At 50.8% G+C, this 17,869-nt stretch overlaps 1 protein-coding gene across 1 annotated transcript in view; it reads left to right on the forward strand.

Moving 5' to 3' along the window:
* Positions 1 to 11,837, forward strand: part of LOC311311699 (centrosomal protein of 170 kDa-like) — a gene marked incomplete at both ends in the record, with an annotated part of 15,318 nt that extends 3,481 nt beyond the window's left edge. Inside the window, 9 exons of the mRNA XM_084441453.1 lie at positions 408 to 543; positions 3,658 to 5,229; positions 6,506 to 6,749; positions 7,306 to 7,414; positions 8,570 to 8,734; positions 9,377 to 9,465; positions 9,843 to 9,936; positions 11,303 to 11,354; positions 11,545 to 11,837. Of these exons, the coding sequence (XP_084297579.1) occupies positions 408 to 543; positions 3,658 to 5,229; positions 6,506 to 6,749; positions 7,306 to 7,414; positions 8,570 to 8,734; positions 9,377 to 9,465; positions 9,843 to 9,936; positions 11,303 to 11,354; positions 11,545 to 11,837 (2,754 nt within the window). The remainder of the gene's footprint in view (positions 1 to 407; positions 544 to 3,657; positions 5,230 to 6,505; positions 6,750 to 7,305; positions 7,415 to 8,569; positions 8,735 to 9,376; positions 9,466 to 9,842; positions 9,937 to 11,302; positions 11,355 to 11,544) is intronic.
* Between the last annotated feature and the right edge of the window lie 6,032 nt (positions 11,838 to 17,869).

The raw sequence follows: 17,869 nt of genomic DNA on the forward strand, positions 1-17,869 counted from the left end.
CCCTCCCCCCCCTCCCCTCCTCCTCTCTTCCTCTCCTCCCTCTACTCTCCTCTCCTCCTCCCCCCCTCCCCTCCTCCTCTCTTCCTCTCCTCCCTCTACTCTCCTCCTCTCCCCTCCCCCCCCTCCCCTCCTCCTCTCTTCCTCTCCTCCCTCTACTCTCCTCTCCTCCTCCCCCCCCTCCCCTCCTCCTCTCTTCCTCTCCTCCCTCTCCTCCTTCTCCTCCTCTCCTCCCCCCCCCTCCCCTCCTCCTCTCTTCCTCTCCTCCCTCTCCTCCCTCTCCTCCTCTCCTCCCCCCCCTCCCCTCCTCCTCTCTTCCTCTCCTCCCTCTCCTCCTTCTCCTCCTCTCCTCCCCCCCCTCCCCTCCTCCTCTCTCCCTCTCCTCCTCTCCCCCCCCCCCCCCCCCCCAGGCCCTGGCGGAGGAGCTGATGGTGGGGGGTCCTCGGTGGATCTCCCAGTGGGCCACCCTGGCGGCCAGCCACGTCCGTACGGACCCCGAGGGCTCCGGGGCCGAGAGCCACGCCCTCTACCATAGCGAGGACAGAGGTGCCATCGAGAGCCACGCCCTCTACCACAGCGAGGACAGAGGTGCCATCGAGAGCCACGCCCTCTACCACAGCGAGGACAGAGGTGCCATCGAGAGCCACGCCCTCTACCACAGCGAGGACAGAGGTGCCATCGAGAGCCACGCCCACTACCACAGCGAGGACAGAGGTGCCATCGAGAGCCACGCCCTCTACCACAGCGAGGACAGAGGTGCCATCGAGAGCCACGCCCTCTACCACAGCGAGGACAGAGGTGCCATCGAGAGCCACGCCCTCTACCACAGCGAGGACAGAGGTGCCATCGAGAGCCACGCCCTCTACCACAGCGAGGACAGAGGTGACGCTGGAGCTGCCACAAAATTGGAATACAGAGAGCGTATTGATTGTCAGATTTCCATTTTGATAGTGTGTCTGTGTGTGTGTGTGTGTGTGTGTGTGTGTGTGTGTGAGACAGCAGTGATTTGCTGATATGTGTGTGTGTGTGTGTGTGTGTGTGTGTGTGTGTGTGTGTGTGTGTGAGATAGGAGTTCTTTTTGCTGATATATGTGTGTGTGTGTGTGTGTGTGTGTGAGACAGCAGTTATTTGCTGATGAAGTCAATATAAAGTGATGCTCTGCTCACGCTCATAATATCCTCATAATATCATGCAGTCATACTGTATGATTTGGAGTGTAATTCACTATCTGGTTCACATAATGAAGGCGGAGAGAAGAAGGCTTTTTAACCGTCCCTAGAGTCACAAGTAAATGAGGCGATGCAGCCTTTAGCTTTTATGCCTCCCAGAGCTGGAACCAGCCTCCATATGGTCTCACTACCAGAGCTGAACCAGCCTCCATATGGTCTCACTACCAGAGCTGAACCAGCCTCCATATGGTCTCACTACCAGAGCTGGAACCAGCCTCCATATGGTCTCACTACCAGGGCTGGAACCAGCCTCCATATGGTCTCACTACCAGAGCTGAACCAGCCTCCATATGGTCTCACTACCAGAGCTGGAACCAGCCTCCATATGGTCTCACTACCAGAGCTGGAACCAGCCTCCATATGGTCTCACTACCAGAGCTGAACCAGCCTCCATATGGTCTCACTACCAGAGCTGGAACCAGCCTGCATATGGTCTCACTACCAGAGCTGGAACCAGCCTCCATATGGTCTCACTACCAGAGCTGGAACCAGCCTGCATATGGTCTCACTACCAGGGCCTGAACCAGCCTCCATATGGTCTCACTACCAGGGCTGGAACCAACCTCCATATGGTCTCACTACCAGGGCCTGAACCAGCCTCCATATGGTCTCACTACCAGGGCCTGAACCAGCCTCCATATGGTCTCACTACCAGGGCTGGAACCAGCCTCCATATGGTCTCACTACCAGAGCCTGAACCAGCCTGCATATGGTCTCACTACCAGGTTGAAATCCAGAATAAAAACACTACTGTTCTCACAGGCCTTTGAATGAACGACTCACAGTGCATTATCTTTCTCTTTTCACCTCTCCTTGTCCTCTCTCCTCCTCTCCTCCTCACCTCTCCTTGTCCTCTCTCCTCCTCTCCTCCTCACCTCTCCTTGTCCTCTCTCCTCCTCTCCTCCTCACCTCTCCTTGTCCTCTCTCCTCCTCTCCTCCTCTCCTCTCCTTGTCCTCTCTCCTCCTCTCCTCCTCACCTCTCCTTGTCCTCTCTCCTCCTCTCCTCCTCACCTCTCCTTGTCCTCTCTCCTCCTCTCCTCCTCTCCTCTCCTTGTCCTCTCTCCTCCTCTCCTCCTCACCTCTCCTTGTCCCCTCTCCTCCTCACCTCTCCTTGTCCTCTCTCCTCCTGTCCTCCTCACCTCTCCTTGTCCTCTCTCCTCCTCTCCTCCTCACCTCTCCTTGTCCCCTCTCCTCCTCACCTCTCCTTGTCCTCTCTCCTCCTGTCCTCCTCACCTCTCCTTGTCCTCTCTCCTCCTGTCCTTCTCACCTCTCCTTGTCCTCTCTCCTCCTCTCCTCCTCACCTCTCCTTGTCCTCTCTCCTCCTCTCCTCCTCACCTCTCCTTGTCTTCTCTCCTCCTCTCCTCCTCACCTCTCCTTGTCCTCTCTCCTCCTCTCCTCCTCACCTCTCCTTGTCCCCTCTCCTCCTCACCTCTCCTTGTCCTCTCTCCTCCTGTCCTCCTCACCTCTCCTTGTCCTCTCTCCTCCTGTCCTTCTCACCTCTCCTTGTCCTCTCTCCTCCTCTCCTCCTCACCTCTCCTTGTCCTCTCTCCTCCTCTCCTCCTCACCTCTCCTTGTCCTCTCTCCTCCTCTCCTCCTCACCTCTCCTTGTCTTCTCTCCTCCTCTCCTCCTCACCTCTCCTTGTCCTCTCTCCTCTCCTTGTCCTCTCTCCTCCTCTCCTCCTCACCTCTCCTTGTCCTCTCTCCTCCTCTCCTCCTCACCTCTCCTTGTCCTCTCTCCTCCTCTCCTCCTCACCTCTCCTTGTCTTCTCTCCTCCTCTCCTCCTCTCCTTGTCCTCTCTCCTCCTCACCTCTCCTTGTCCTCTCTCCTAAAACATGATTTTCACGTCTAAAAACATGATTTTCATCTCAGATTAGGCTTAATCTGGCTCTAGAAAACCGACCCATAAGCATGGCACCTACAGTATAGTCTGTCCCCTTCTATAACTATAGAAGTTATATATGCTCTATATATATATATTCTTCTATATTGTTAACATATTAAACAACACTACAGAAACAATATTGTCTAACATCGTCTGGGGACGTAACGATAACCGGTATAATGATTAACTGCGATAAAATTCGATTAAACTGTTCTCACAGGCCTTTAAATGAACGACTCACAGTGCATTATATTTCTCTTTTACTTACTTTGGAGCTATTTTATCTATTTTATTGCCGTTATTTTATCTTATTGATTTCATGATTTCATCATTTTATTGTATTGTATTTCATAATTGCATCCCTTGTTATATTACTGTATTGGTTGTGTATTGCATTTGTTTTATTAATGTGAAGCACTTTGAATTGCATCCGCTTGTATGAAACTATAGCTATATCAATAAACGTGATTTGATTTGATAATCTCTCCTAAAGTCATGAGAGTAAGCGCTGGTGGTCTGACTCCTCATCTCTCCTCATCTCTCCACAGCGGAGATCAGCGAGTCCAGCCACTCCGCCTCCATGGCGTCGTCCAGCTACACGGAGAGGAAGAGGAGGACGCTGCCCCCGCTGCCCTCCGAGGCCCCTGGCCCCGCCCCGGGGAGGAGGGCCCCGCCCCCGGCGCCGCCGCCGCGCGACGTCGGGGAGAAGCAGGACACGGAGCCGCAGGAGAAGGAGAACCAGGAGGACAGGGGTGGGAGAGGGAAGGCCAAGCTGGGAGGAGGAGGAGGAGGCGGGTTCGGAGGCGTGGGCCAGGGAGCCAGCAACGGCGCCGCGAGCCGAGGGAGCCCCAGGAAGTCGTCCCCGGCGAAGTCGCAGGAGGGAGGAGGGGGAGGTGGGAGGAGGGCGGCGGCCGGGGGCGTGTCGGCCGGGCTGCCGCCGCGGCCGGCGAGCAGCGGCGAGCGGAGGCTGGAGGAGGCGCGCCGGAGGAGGCGGGAGGAGGAGAAGGCGAGGGAGAAGCCGCTGCTGAGGCAGGAGAGCTTCACGGTGGAGAGGCCCAGCGCCAACGTCCCCCACGAGCTCATCCCGCGCATCGACGCCGCCACGGCCTCGCACCGAGCGGCGGCGGCGGGCGTCGACGGCGCCGCCCTGCAGAGGGACTCGGAGGCGGTGGCGGCCTTCCTGGACGCCACGGTCTCGGACCAGGGCGACCCGCCCAGCCAGTCCATCGAGGGCTCGGCGTCGCCCGAGTCGGACGTGGACACGACCAGCACCGTCAGCCAGGCGGGCGGCGGCGGCGTCCGCAGGGCGGCGCAAAAGAGGCGCGCCACGGCGACGCAGCAGAAGGAGAGGACGGCGGCGTGCCTGGCGGCGAGGGGTCCCGGCGGCGGCGGTGGCGCCAGAGACGCACCGGAGAGGAAGCCCAAGGCCCGGGCGTCCGCCGGGGGTCAGGGCGCCGCCCGAAACGCCTCCTCCTCCCTGTCCGGCCGCGCCCGCGCCTCGCTGGACCTCACGGACGACGACGTCAACTCCAACTCCCTCTTCTCCGACTCGCAGGCCTCCGCGGGGGAGGGGCGGCCTCGGGGGCGTGCCCAGGCTGGCGGCGGCGGCGCCAGGGTGGGCGCCAGCACCAAAGCCAGCCGGGCTAAGGTCGCCCAGGCTCCGCCCTCCTCCGCCGGCGGCGCCGGACCCTCCGGTAAACCCGCCACCCTCCCCAGGCCCAGACCCACCCGCGCCTCCCTCCTCAGGAGAGCCCGTATGGGGGACTCGTCCGACGCCGAGATGGTCGACCTGGACCGGATGTCCGTGGCGTCCGAGGCCTCCACCGCCAGCTCGGCGTCCCGGACGGGGGCGTTCCGCAGGGGGCTGTCCCGGATCGAGGTGCTGGCCCAGCCCCGGAGGCCCCGCGTGGGCTCCCCGTCCGCCCAGAGCGACTCGGAGGCCGCCGTGGGCGTCGCCCGGACCCGGGGCCTGGGGGCCAGGAGCGTCGCCGGCGACTACGCCGCCCGACACGGCCCGCGAGGGGCGACGGCGCCGGCGGCGCCTAGGGCCCGGGCCAACAGCGCCTCCAAGATGGGCGACAAGTCGAAGGGCGCCCCCTATGGCCACGTCACCCCGGCAGGTACTTGCGAAGTCCCCTGTGGGAGTAAAGGCTCGGATTAAGATCACCGTAGTCTCTGTGCTTGTTGACCTTCTCCTCACCTCTCCTCATCTCCTCTCTTCACCTCTCCTCCTCACCTCTCCTCATCTCCTCTCTTCACCTCTCCTCCTCACCTCTCCTCATCTCCTCTCTCCTCCTCTCCTCCTCACCTTTCCTTGTCTTCTCTCCTCCTCTCCTCCTCACCTCTCCTTGTCCTCTCTCCTCCTCTCCTCTCCTTGTCCTCTCTCCTAAAACATGATTTTCACGTCTAAAAACATGATTTTCATCTCAGATTAGGCTTAATCTGGCTCTAGAAAGCCGACCCATAAGCATGGCACCTACAGTATAGTCTTACCCCTTCTATAACTATAGAAGTTATATATGCTCTATATATATATTCTTCAATATTCTTAACATATTAAACAACACTACAGAAACAATATTGTCTAACATCGTCTGGGGATGTAAGGATAACCGGTATAATGATTAACCGCGATAAAATTTGATTAAACTTATTGTGATAAAATTATCATTAAAACCGTGTTTGATTACTGCACTCTGTAAATACTGTCCAGCATCAATTTAAGCTAGCAACAGTCTCCAAGATGCATTATTTTAATGTTTATGCAAGCAAAAAGCAGCTAGTGCTGCTGATTTGATTTGTAGTTTTCAATATAAAACTTGAAATGATCTCAGCGTGTGTATAAGTTGTTTTTGAACATTTTCAGCACATTTTAACAATATCGCGGCAATACCGCTAACCGTGACAATTTGAGTCACTATAATCGTGATGGAGGAAAGAGATGCACTTGTGAGTTCTGACAAGTAGTGGTCAATCAATCAATCAATCAATCAATCAATCAATCAGATGTATTTATATATAGCACATTTAAACATGACTCTTGTCAACCAAAGTGCTGTACATTTGAAAATACACAAAAATAATACACAATAATAAAAGACAACAGTCAGCATCAGTTATACAAGTAAACACAGGACAACAAACAAGGCACAAGTCAGAGTGAATCGGGAAACGCTAAAGTGGGTTTTGAGCCTAGATTTAAATGAGTCAATCGAGGGGGCAGATCTAACGGAGGTACAGTAGGTACATTAGCTTTAAACACATATTGGCGTTAAAAACATATTGTTAGTCGCTTTGGATAAAAGCGTCAGCTAAACGACTGTAATGTAATGTGATGCGATGTGAAATGTTCATAGCGTCGCATCTCTGACATCATCCCCCTGACTCCTCCCCCAGCGGGCGGCCGGTGGCGCCGCACGCCCGTGGAGTACGCCTCCACCTCCGAGGACGAGTACGGCTCCAACCGCCACCCGCCCCTGCAGGGCCACGCCCGGCCCTTTCCCGCCACCCGCGTGGCCCAGCTGGGCGGCTCCGCCCCCGCCACGCCCGGCGCCGGATGCGTGGCGGCGCTGCGGCAGCCGTCCCGGGAGCAGGAGGAGTACATGAGGGACTGGACGGCCCACAGCGAGGAGATCGCCAGGTACCGAACACCCGGGGGGTGGGGTTTTTTTTTTGGGGGGGGGACTTCGGCTTTTACGTAGCGGAGACGGCGCCCGAAAGAGGAAACGCTCGTAGAACGCCGTGTTCCTCCGTGCGCGTGGCCATCTCTTGCTTGTATGTGTGACTCCTCCCTGTGACTCCCCCCTGTGACTCCTCCCTGTGACTCCTCCCTATGACTTCTCCCTATGACTCCTCCCTGTGACTCCTCCCTGTGACACCTCCCTGTGACTCCCCCCTGTGACTCCTCCCTGTGACTCCTCCCTATGACTCCTCCCTGTGACTCCTCCCTATGACTCCTCCCTGTGACTCCTCCCTGTGACTCCTCCCTTGACTCCTCCCTGTGACTCCCTGACTCCTCCCTTGACTCCTCCCTGTGACTCCTCCCTGTGGTTCCTCCCCCTGACTCCTCCCTGTGACTCCTCCCTGTGACTCCCCCCTGTGACTCCCCCCTGTGACTCCTCCCTTGACTCCTCCCTGTGGCTCCTCCCTATGACACCTCCCTATGACTCCTCCCTGTGACTCCTCCCCTGCTCCAGGATCAGTCAGGACCTGGCTAAAGACCTGGCCATGCTGGCCCGGGAGATCCACGATGTGGCCGGAGAGATCGACTCGGTCAGCCCCGCCGCCACCGACCCGGGCGCCATGGTAAAACACAGACCACACACACACACACACACACACACGCACACACACACACACACACACACACACACACACACACACACACACACTCAGCTATGGTGAAACACACCCCATACACTACTATTGAGGGGAAACTCATTCAATGTCTCATTCAGTGAGCGGGTCCCCTTCAGCTTGGCCTCCGTCAGACTGTGACAGCTTCTGCCGCCTTAACACTAAAAAACTGTAGTGTGTTATTCTTGATCTTTGTTGATAAAGGTTAAATCATACTGATACCGGCCAGGCTAGAACCAATAACCTTCTGTGTGTAATCATACTGATACCGACCAGGATAGAACCAATAACCTTCTGTGTGTGTAATCATACTGGAACAGGCCAGGCTAGAACCAATAACCTTCTGTGTGGGTAATCATACTGGAACAGGCCAGGATAGAACCAATGACCTTCTGTGTGTGTAATCATACTGGTACTGGCCAGGCTAGAACCAATAACCTTCTGTGTGCGTAATCATACTGATACCGGCCAGGCTAGAACCAATAACCTTCTGTGTGTGTAATCATACTGGTACCGGCCAGGCTAGAACCAATAACCTTCTGTGTGTGTAATCATACTGATACCGGCCAGGCTAGAACCAATAACCTTCTGTGTGGGTAATCATACTGGTACCGGCCAGGCTAGAACCAATAACCTTCTGTGTGTGTAATCATACTGGTACCGGCCAGGCTAGAACCAATAACCTTCTGTGTGTGTAATCATACTGATACCGGCCAGGCTAGAACCAATAACCTTCTGTGTGGGTAATCATACTGGTACCGGCCAGGCTAGAACCAATAACCTTCTGTGTGTGTAATCATACTGGTACCGGCCAGGCTAGAACCAATGACCTTCTGTGTGTGTAATCATACTGGTACCGGCCAGGCTAGAACCAATAACCTTCTGTGTGTGTAATCATACTGGTACCGGCCAGGCTAGAACCAATAACCTTCTGTGTGTGTAATCATACTGGTACCGGCCAGGCTAGAACCAATGACCTTCTGTGTGTGTAATCATACTGGTACCGGCCAGGCTAGAACCAATAACCTTCTGTGTGCGTAATCATACTGGTACCAGCCAGGCTAGAACCAATAACCTTCTGTGTGCGTTGTCCTCCACGCCCAGTTGGAGGACCGCGTGTTCGACGACGCCGTGGACCTGGTCAGCGCCCCGCCCGTGGAGCACAGTGGCATTCTGGGAACTAACGGCCGACCCGTGGAACTCCGCCCGCGCAGCACCAACGGACAGGGCCCCCGGTCCATCCGACGCCAGACGTGGAACAGAGACGAGGCGAGTTTATCGGCCCGAAACCTTCGTCGGTCGTTCACGACGGTCGCCGTTTACACGAGCTTAGCCTCGTTGATTTAGTCTGTCGGAGCTTCGGATGAAAAGCTTTGCCAAGATGGCGGCGGGGGAGTTGGAGATTCACTGCTGTCATGTTACTTAAGTCAGAGAGCAGAGAAATATAGAAGCTTATATAAACCATGTGCAGCAGGAGGAGGCTTGACAAACACTCCTGACCCTGAGCAAACAGCATGAGGCTGAATAATTTATGGATTTGCAGCTGGGTACTCCGGACCACCACTAGAGGGCGATCTCTACATGTCAAATCAGATCAGACTCCCTGCTCAAATCTTCAACCTGACCCAACTAGTTAGGGTAACAGAGAATAAGGCCTCCATTAACCATATTTCCTGTTCATCGCCCTTGTGTTTCTGTGTTGATATTTATAATGTTGTGTAAGGAACTCTTTAAAGCACAAGAAAATAAAAAATGTGTAAATTATTAATGTTATCTTTCAGATAATAGTGTATTTTTTACCTTGTCTGCAACTTAATTATGCTGTATCTGCATGTCCTAGTTATAATGCTATTGTTAACTCAAAGAGCTGCATTTACATAAGTGCTCTTCTCTCTGTGTTTCCGACCTCAGGCTGTGTTGGACAGCTTCCTGCTAGCATCTGTGACCCAGCTCTCCTCTCGGATACGACAGTCTGTCGACAAAACAGCAGGGAAAATCAGGCGAGCGTCACATTTTATTCCAACTCAAAGAAAAGTGTGAAAAAAATGAACTGAATTTCTTTTTCTTTTTTTGTGGTTTTGTATTCAAGGGAAGATAAATCGCGTGCGCTCTGCTTGTAACTAGATCATTTCAGATTCAAGTAAAAAATAAATTAAAAAAAGAAGCAGAATAGTCTTTTCTGTGGAGGCTATGCTAATTAGCATAGTATGACTGACACTTCAGAAGGTTAGCCTGACAACTTTCCACACCCCGCTGCATCGTTTGACAACTTGCTGCCTTTCCTGTTTCTCTTCACAACCCATCTCAGATGAACAAGATCGCTTTCATCGCGTTTTTCCGCGAGGGACGCGTCTCATGTCCTTTTCTTTCCCCACAGGATACTATTCAAAGACAAAGATCGCAAATGGGACGAGATTGAGCACAAGCTCCAGGCCGAGCACGACTCCCTGCTCCTCAAGACGTCTAACAAGGTGAGGGTCTTCTCAACCCCTGCCTCTCGAACCTCACAACCTCCCACCCCCCCTCTCACCCGCCTCACCCTCCATTCTACCGGGCTCCAGAGGGTGGGTTAGAGGGGTGAGGGGGGGGGGGCATGCGGCTGTTCGGCGATAGTGTGCGAGTTCCACAAGGTTCCACCTTTTAGTAACCGATACAGAACCATACAGCAGAATGGGAATTCACAACAGGGGCGGCTGTAGCCCAGCTGGTAGAGCGGGTCGTTCAATGATCGAAGGGGTCAGTGGTTCGAATCCCAGCTCCGACTGTCCACATGTCGAAGTGTCCTTGAGCAAGACACCTAATCGCAAATTGCTCCTAATGAGCAGGTTAGCACCTTGCATGGCAGCTGCTGCCATTGGTGTGTGAGTGTGTGTGTGAATGGGTGAATGAGAGGCCATTGTAAAGTGCTTTGAGTGCCACTAAGGTGGGAAAGCGCTATCCATTTACCATTTAACAGCCCAAAACAACTGATTCTGATCCCAGTTCTATTCACGACTGAGTCGAATACTGTTTAGATGCGGAAGTCACACGTCTCACGGCTGTGTGGTGGTGAGCTTGAATCAGCTGTTCGATGTTTGTTGAAGAAGTTGGCAACAGCACTCCTACATTAACATTTAAAGTGACTCACTCTCGCTCCATTTGGAAAATGAACCTCCTGTCATCTCTTGAGCACTATGAAATATTTCGATAGCCTGTCTGAATCATGAGCGTTCGAGAGAGGCAACTTGTGGTAGGTCTCTCTCTCCTTCTCCGTTTCTCTGTCCCTCTCTCCTTCTTTCTACAACAGTATCAAACCAACACATCGGATAATTTACCGGGGCAATCGCCCTAAGTGCCAACGCTATAGCCGTTTCATGGTAATTCGAACTAGCAACCCCTGTAGTCCCCCTGCCCTCCCTACGGCCTCGCCTGTCTCGCGCCCCCTCTCTCTGCTCAGGGAGGAGGGCGGAGACATTTTATTAGTCGGAGCACCTGACTTATGGGCTGTCGGGTTTGCGGGCACGGAGATTAAGTCCGAAAAATACCGCGCTCGCTCAGGGCCAGGGCTGTAAATCCAGCCCTTTAACGTGCCAGCTGGCCTCAGGCAACCCGCTGGGATAGGTCTATTTACTGGCGAGGTCCCCGGGGATAATGAATGGTTACTGCGTTTACACAGAGCCGCTCCAACTCTCTTCCGGTGATTATGGGGGCGGGGGGGGGGGGGGGGTGTAACAGTCGCAAGTGCCTTTTGTCGTTCCGTTGTTAGATGTGTGTGTGTGTGTTCGTGTGTGTGTGTGTGTCCTTCACCAACTCCTCGCTACAACGTTGCGTTTGAAACTTTTTGATTTGTTCCAACAGGAGATCTCCACCATCCTCCAGGACCTGAAGAGAGTGGAGAGACAGATGCTCGGTACATATCCCACGTTCTGTCTGATTCTGTAGTCAATAAGTCAATGTCCCATTTAAAGTTCTTTATTATCTTATTTAAAGATCTTATTTTCCTTTGGCATACATAGATTTAGTGGAATAAAGCTGTAGAGTGTATTCAAATATAGTACATATTTAAACCAACAGACCCATCTCCTCTCTGTCTCCAACAGTGATTGACGTGATGATGGATCCCGACGGCACCCTGGACGCCCTGACCAGCCTGGGTCTCACCAGCCCGCTGATGCCCGAGGAGAGGCCCAGTCCTGGGGCACAGGGGGCCGCGGCGCTGGCCCCCCACCCCGGAGGAGGCGGCCCCTCCGGCGCCCCCACCTCGGCCCCATCGGGGCCCGGGGCGCTGGCCCCCACGTCGGCCCAGGTGGCGGAGAGGGACCCGGGGTTCCATGTGAACCACAACCTGAGCGCACTAGCGCCCTCTGGTGGAGAAAAGAGCTCAGCGCCTTAACCAAGAGATTGGGATGCTGAAACTAGAATATTATTACCTGATAAACTTATGAGGAGCCAACGAAGTTGTGGATAGGACTGGATAGAACTCCGAGGAGCCAATGAGGTTGTGGATAGAACTCCGAGGAGCCAATGAGGTTGTGAATAGAACTCCGAGGAGCCAATGAGGTTGTGAATAGAACTCCGAGGAGCCAATGAGGTTGTGGATAGAACTCCGAGGAGCCAATGAGGTTGTGGATAGAACTCTGAGGAGCCAATGAGGTTGTGAATAGAACTCCGAGGAGCCAATGAGGTTGTGGATAGAACTCCGAGGAGCCAATGAGGTTGCAGATAGATTGTTGAGAGCAAGAGAGGAGGAACTTGCAAGGAACCTGTTGTGCGTGAGTATATGCACCCTCAATCCTTTCTACTGTATCTGAACAAATCATATGTGTGAACCACTCACGCCAGTCCTTGGTGAAAGATGGTCATGACCTGTCATGACACATCTCCTCCATCCCGATTGGTTACTCTGTCCTGTGATGTTGAGCCAATGAATGGTTATTCAGCATAATAACACATGAGGTAATAACAGTTAACAATCCCATATAAACCTGTCTTACAATGCATTACGCTATTATGCTATTATATTCTTGAACACATTTTCAAAGTATCAAGAATTGTTTTACAATTTGTTCCGTACCAATCACTGTAGGCTACTACTTGGTCATGGTTTCTACAAAGAGTTTTGCTATGATTCCTTACTATTTTAACAGCACTCACTGACTTGTTCAACACTCAACACACGGAAAACAAAATGGACGCCAGAATATGAGTAGTTGTGCCTACTTTGAGTTACAGTTCTTCCAAATGTTTTGCCATCATGTATAGCCTACTTATTTAATCAATATTGTGAAATATGACAATTATCTAGTTTAAATGTAGCACACGCACCGTCCCAAGCCCGTTCAAATATGTGACTTTTCCTTTAAAGAGAGCGTATTGAATATGAGTGGGATGGAAATGAATAGGATATGTATAGTATGTATCTAGTCTAGTCTAGTATCAAGTCCTTTATCAATGCCTTTCCTTGTGAGGTGATCCGCCCGTTAAGACTAGTGCATCAGAGAAATAGTTAACAAGATTAGCTTCCCAGAAAGGCTTCCCACTTCCAAGTGTATTATTATTATTATTATTATTATTATTATTATTATTATTATTATTATTATTATTATTATTATTATTATTATTATTATTATTATTATTATTATTACATCACAAAGTGCCCAGTATTGAAATACCCGAAGAGTTAAAGGTTGAGGAAACATCTCTATGGTAGCAGTTGGAGAGACGGAACATTTGTTTATTTTGCACATTTCAAAAGCTGAGATCGTTCGCCACGGAGCGATTGGTTGGGCTCGTCTTGTGCCGTCCCGGTCTTGTTGGACCCTTGTTCGTGCTGGTTTTTACTCAGAACTGGTTCGGCCTATCACAATTGAGCTTAAGTAATCCTATCAACTAGCTCTAGTCATCAGAACCAGTAGCGGGGATCTGTATCCAACTTTGGGGGGGATATTTGCATTGAAATTTTGCAAGAGTATTTTTTTGGGGGGGCATCTTCCTACGCGGCTGTATGGTCATTTAAATGCCACTACCCCAATCTAAATACTGGGGGGGACAATTTTAATGATCTCAAATATTGGGGGGGGGACATGTCCCCCCTGACCCCCCCAGGATCCCCGCCCCTCGTCAGAACTGAGTTGTATTGCAGAGATTATGAACATCAGCCAGCTGAGACAAGGCCACAGAGACCTGGGAGACGAACCAGGAAATGGATACCGGATACAAACGAATAACAGAGCTGAACCGGTCTAGCCTCATACCAATGTTTACACATGAATGTACCCTGATCCAAACTGTTGATGTCTATCAGCCAAAATTACTTTAATAAAGAAATAGCATTTTGTGGCCATTACATATGTGTCTTTTTCTGTTATTTAAAGCCCTTGAAATATGTTTTGGTTTGGATGTTTTATATTGGTTTTCCAAGCGTCATGGTTTATATCTACAGAATGGAATTATACATTTTAATGATACAATGTTGTTGACATCTACCAAACATTGGTGTCTTATTTCTAATAAAATGCACGAAAATCATTGACTATTTCTGTCATGTTTTCATGGATACAAGAATACAAGTGTACTAATAGCTATTCATGTCAGTAATGTAAATCTACTGTGGTGGAATCAGGCGTGTAGTGAGGATAAAGACTGACTAAAGAAGTGGGCATACTGTAGCACAGGGGTGTCAAACTCAAGGCCTGGGGGCCATTTCGTACCGTTCCGCTCCCCCCCCCCCCCCCCTCCTCCTCCCTCAGGCTCCAACATGATGCTGGCCCAGAGGGGGGGGGGGACATCTAGATTTTGCCTCCCCCTACTATCACTTTACACATGCTGTGGAAAGCAGAGGGGCCCTCGAACAGAGCAACCCGCCAAAATTAATATGCTGTATATTGTTGCATGCTAATAAATGGGTCAATTTTGACTAAAGTGATCTCAACTGAAATGTTAGTCTTTACATTAGTGATGTTTAGCAAAGCGGGTATAGGCTACTGTGGGTCCATGGATAAAGAAGTGGGTATATTCTGCATACCTTCCATCACACCACTAGGTAGATTTGTATTCAGGTCACTTCTGGTAAGGTCTTCCAGACAACACCTCACAACCCCACTTCTGCTGACTCTCTCCCCCTACTAATTGCACCTCCCTCCGGCTACAGCCGCTACCAAGCCTCCCTGCCCCCCTGATCCATGCACCCCGCCTCACCCCCTTCCCCCGACCCCCTCCAGTCACAGTTCGACTACCACCCAGAACACAATGGGCCTTGGAAGCTGGAAGATGCTGTTAATTGTGTTGCCTTAAGATATTCTGCTCTACTTCTCTAATCCTGGACGCGGTTCCCGTGGGTCACACTGGAGCTACTGGTGCGCGACACCTCGTGCTTTTAGGAGCTCCGTCTCTCCAGTATGCGGGAGAACACAACAGCGTTATTAGGCTTTGTGTGGACCGGAGAGCTGTAGCTGAACAGTCCCAGATAGCAAGTGGATCTGGGCCATATACAGGCTGGATCTGGGCCATATACAGGCCAGATCTGGCCCTTGTGGCTTAGTTCCGGCCCATATATGGCCCAGATCCGCTTGCTATCTGAGGTGCCAAAGTTTACACTTTCTTAGAGCGCACTAGAGCTGGAGTTTACAGCTGGCTAGGCTACCAATGTTTTACACCTACGTTGGCAACGAGTGTCGTGTTTTTGCAGACTGCAGATTAACTAGCCAAGTTAAGATAGCTCGCTAATGTTAGCTAGTGCTAACGTTCACTGTCTCTGCGGTTTTGCCAAAAACCGAACGTCCTCGTCGTTAGAACAGCCTTTTAGAGCCTGCGCTCTAGCCCCAAAAGTTCAACTTTTTTCAACTGCCAAAAAAGCCTAGAGCTCATGGCGCTATAGCGCTAAAAAGTGCTTGAAACATGGCTTATCATTTAGGTTTAGGTTTTAGGTTTGGTTTTATTCATACATCATCATGGGGCATACTCTATGAATTTGTACAGTACATGGATGTATGAAAGAGTCACCCCAAGGAAGCTATTTAAAGCTTTTAGTAGTGGGCCCAGTCTCCCACAAACACAGTGGCAAATAGTCAACAGCAGTGTACAACAACATATATAACAGACACATAACAAACACTTAACCGACATATAACAGACAATAGAGACAATCCCAGTATTATGGTTTCATTATTACATTAGGTTTCAACATTAGTATAAATGAATAAAATAAATAATAAGAATAACATTGGAGTACAGGATGATATAAACAAGATTCTTGATATAATCAGTGGATAGAAGTTGTGTTTTCAGTGTTTTTCTTTTTTACTCTCTTCAAGCTCATTCCATATCTGTAGTCCTCTGTATGCAATACTGAAACAGGTGCATTTTAATTTCCTTGTTTTCCCTGTGATTAGGGTCTTATTTCTGGTGCTATAGGTATGGTGAGGAGAGAAGACTGGAATGAGGTCACATAATTTATGGTTTAGTTTTGAGCAATCTGGTACATTATGCAAGCATTCTGATAATGGTTGTAGTCAGCAAGCCTCGGCAGATTGTAGCGGTAGAAGAGTGTTTTGGTTGGAGAGTTATATTCAGACCATGATATGGCACGTATGACTTTCTTTTGGAGAGTCATTAGTTTTAGTAAATAGGTTGGAAATGTGTTACACCATATGATATTACAGTAATGTAAGTGAGGCTCAAATAAAGTGAGTGAGAAGTGCAGAGAGTGGAAGGAAGTGTCTCAACTTAAAAAACAGAGCAGTATATTTGGACAGGCTGAGCAGACTGAGGAAACAGAAGAGGTGCTGTATCTCCCTGCTACCAGTGGCCGGTTGCCTGCCCACCACCTCCCTAAACAGATCCTCTCCTGGATGGCCATACAGCAGGTCTGCTGGGGGCCGGAAAAGGCGCTTCAAGGATCACCTAAAAACGCCCGTAAAAAAAACATCGTAGTTACGTAGGCCTACTTCTATTCTTAATAGAATTCTCGTAAACTCGTAATTACAACGTTGCCGTACAGTCTCCATGAGGATAGGTTGTTTTGCGACCATAGGCCTGTTGGTAACGTCAGGGTGTCACTCACCTTCAGGAGCGGAGCAGACATCAGAGAGGACAATACAGCAGTGTGCACAGAGCATGGAGGTATATCATGGATGTATTAATAGAACAGAATAGAGGTATGCACAGAGGTGTGAACGTGCTGCAGGGCCCAGCCCTTCCTTCCTTCTGTGCAGGCCTGCACAGTCATAGGCTATAATTCCCATGTATGTAGGCCTAGGCTACTCTAGTGCTTCTAAGTCCCGTTGTCGCATTCCGCTCGCTCATGCCAGACAACAGTCCTTTGCTGCTCCGTCAAAATAAATCAGTGTCGGCCTATTTAGGAGAGGCGCTCATATTTACAAGTGTCAGATAAACATGAAACTTCACTTACTTAAGCAAAATGGTCTATTTTTAACAAATGCTGGGTTTTGGCGCTACCATTAAATAACTGATTTAGACGCGTTCTGTCCGAGTGAAATTATTTTTCCGAGGTCTTCTTCTGTGGTGGTGGCGGTGCTTTGAAGCTTCAAAGTGTATTAACACTTTGTATCCTGTGTATTAACGCACCGAAATGTGTGACCATCGGATTTTGTGACCGGTGGTCACACATTTCGGTGATCACAGATGTCGGTGTATTAACATGCGGAAATCAGTGACCACCGGATCTGGTCACTGATGGTCACAGAATTCCGCATAACACCTGGTTGAATCAGGGCGACGCGAAACCTCCGGTTGAAAATACGTCGGTTGCTCTGCGAAGAGGGGCCAGCAGCTGATGACACAGTGGAAGTCTGAAGTGCTAACAGTAACCTAACTATAGTAACAGTACTCCTATATGCTAACATGGATATCTTAATAGCAACACTATAGCTTACAATGAGAATCAGAATCAGTTTTTATTATTAAAATCATTTTTTATTTATTTTTATAATTTGCCACCTCCACCGCCTCCTCCTCCGAGCCATGGAAGAGGAGAGAGAGAGAAGAGGACATCTCTCTCTCTCTCCCTGACTCTCTCTCAGTGGTCCAGAGAGAGAGAGAGAGGAGAAGGAGATACCATCTTGACATCTCCTCCCCCCTCCCTCTCTGGCCAGAGAGACGGAGAGAGAGAGAGAGGAGGAGATATCAATCTGACATCTCCTCCTCCTCTCTCTCTCTCTCTAGCCCACGAGAGAGAGCCAGGGAGAGAGAGGGAGAGGGAGACGCCCCCCTCTCTCTCTCTCTGGCTGCTCTTCCTCTGTCGCTCTCTGGCTTTTATACTCCTCCTGGCCCACGTCACAAGGGCGCTCTGTGACGTCACGGTTTGCAAGGCTCTTTTGACAAAACCACCAACTTTGTGTGCGTCATAGAGTTCTAAAATCACTGTAAATCACTTGATTGGCACTTTCAGACAGGTGTGATGAAGGT

This window comes from Borostomias antarcticus, assembly GCF_949987555.1.
Source record: "Borostomias antarcticus genome assembly, chromosome: 7".
Taxonomy (NCBI): Eukaryota; Metazoa; Chordata; class Actinopteri; order Stomiiformes; family Stomiidae; genus Borostomias; species Borostomias antarcticus.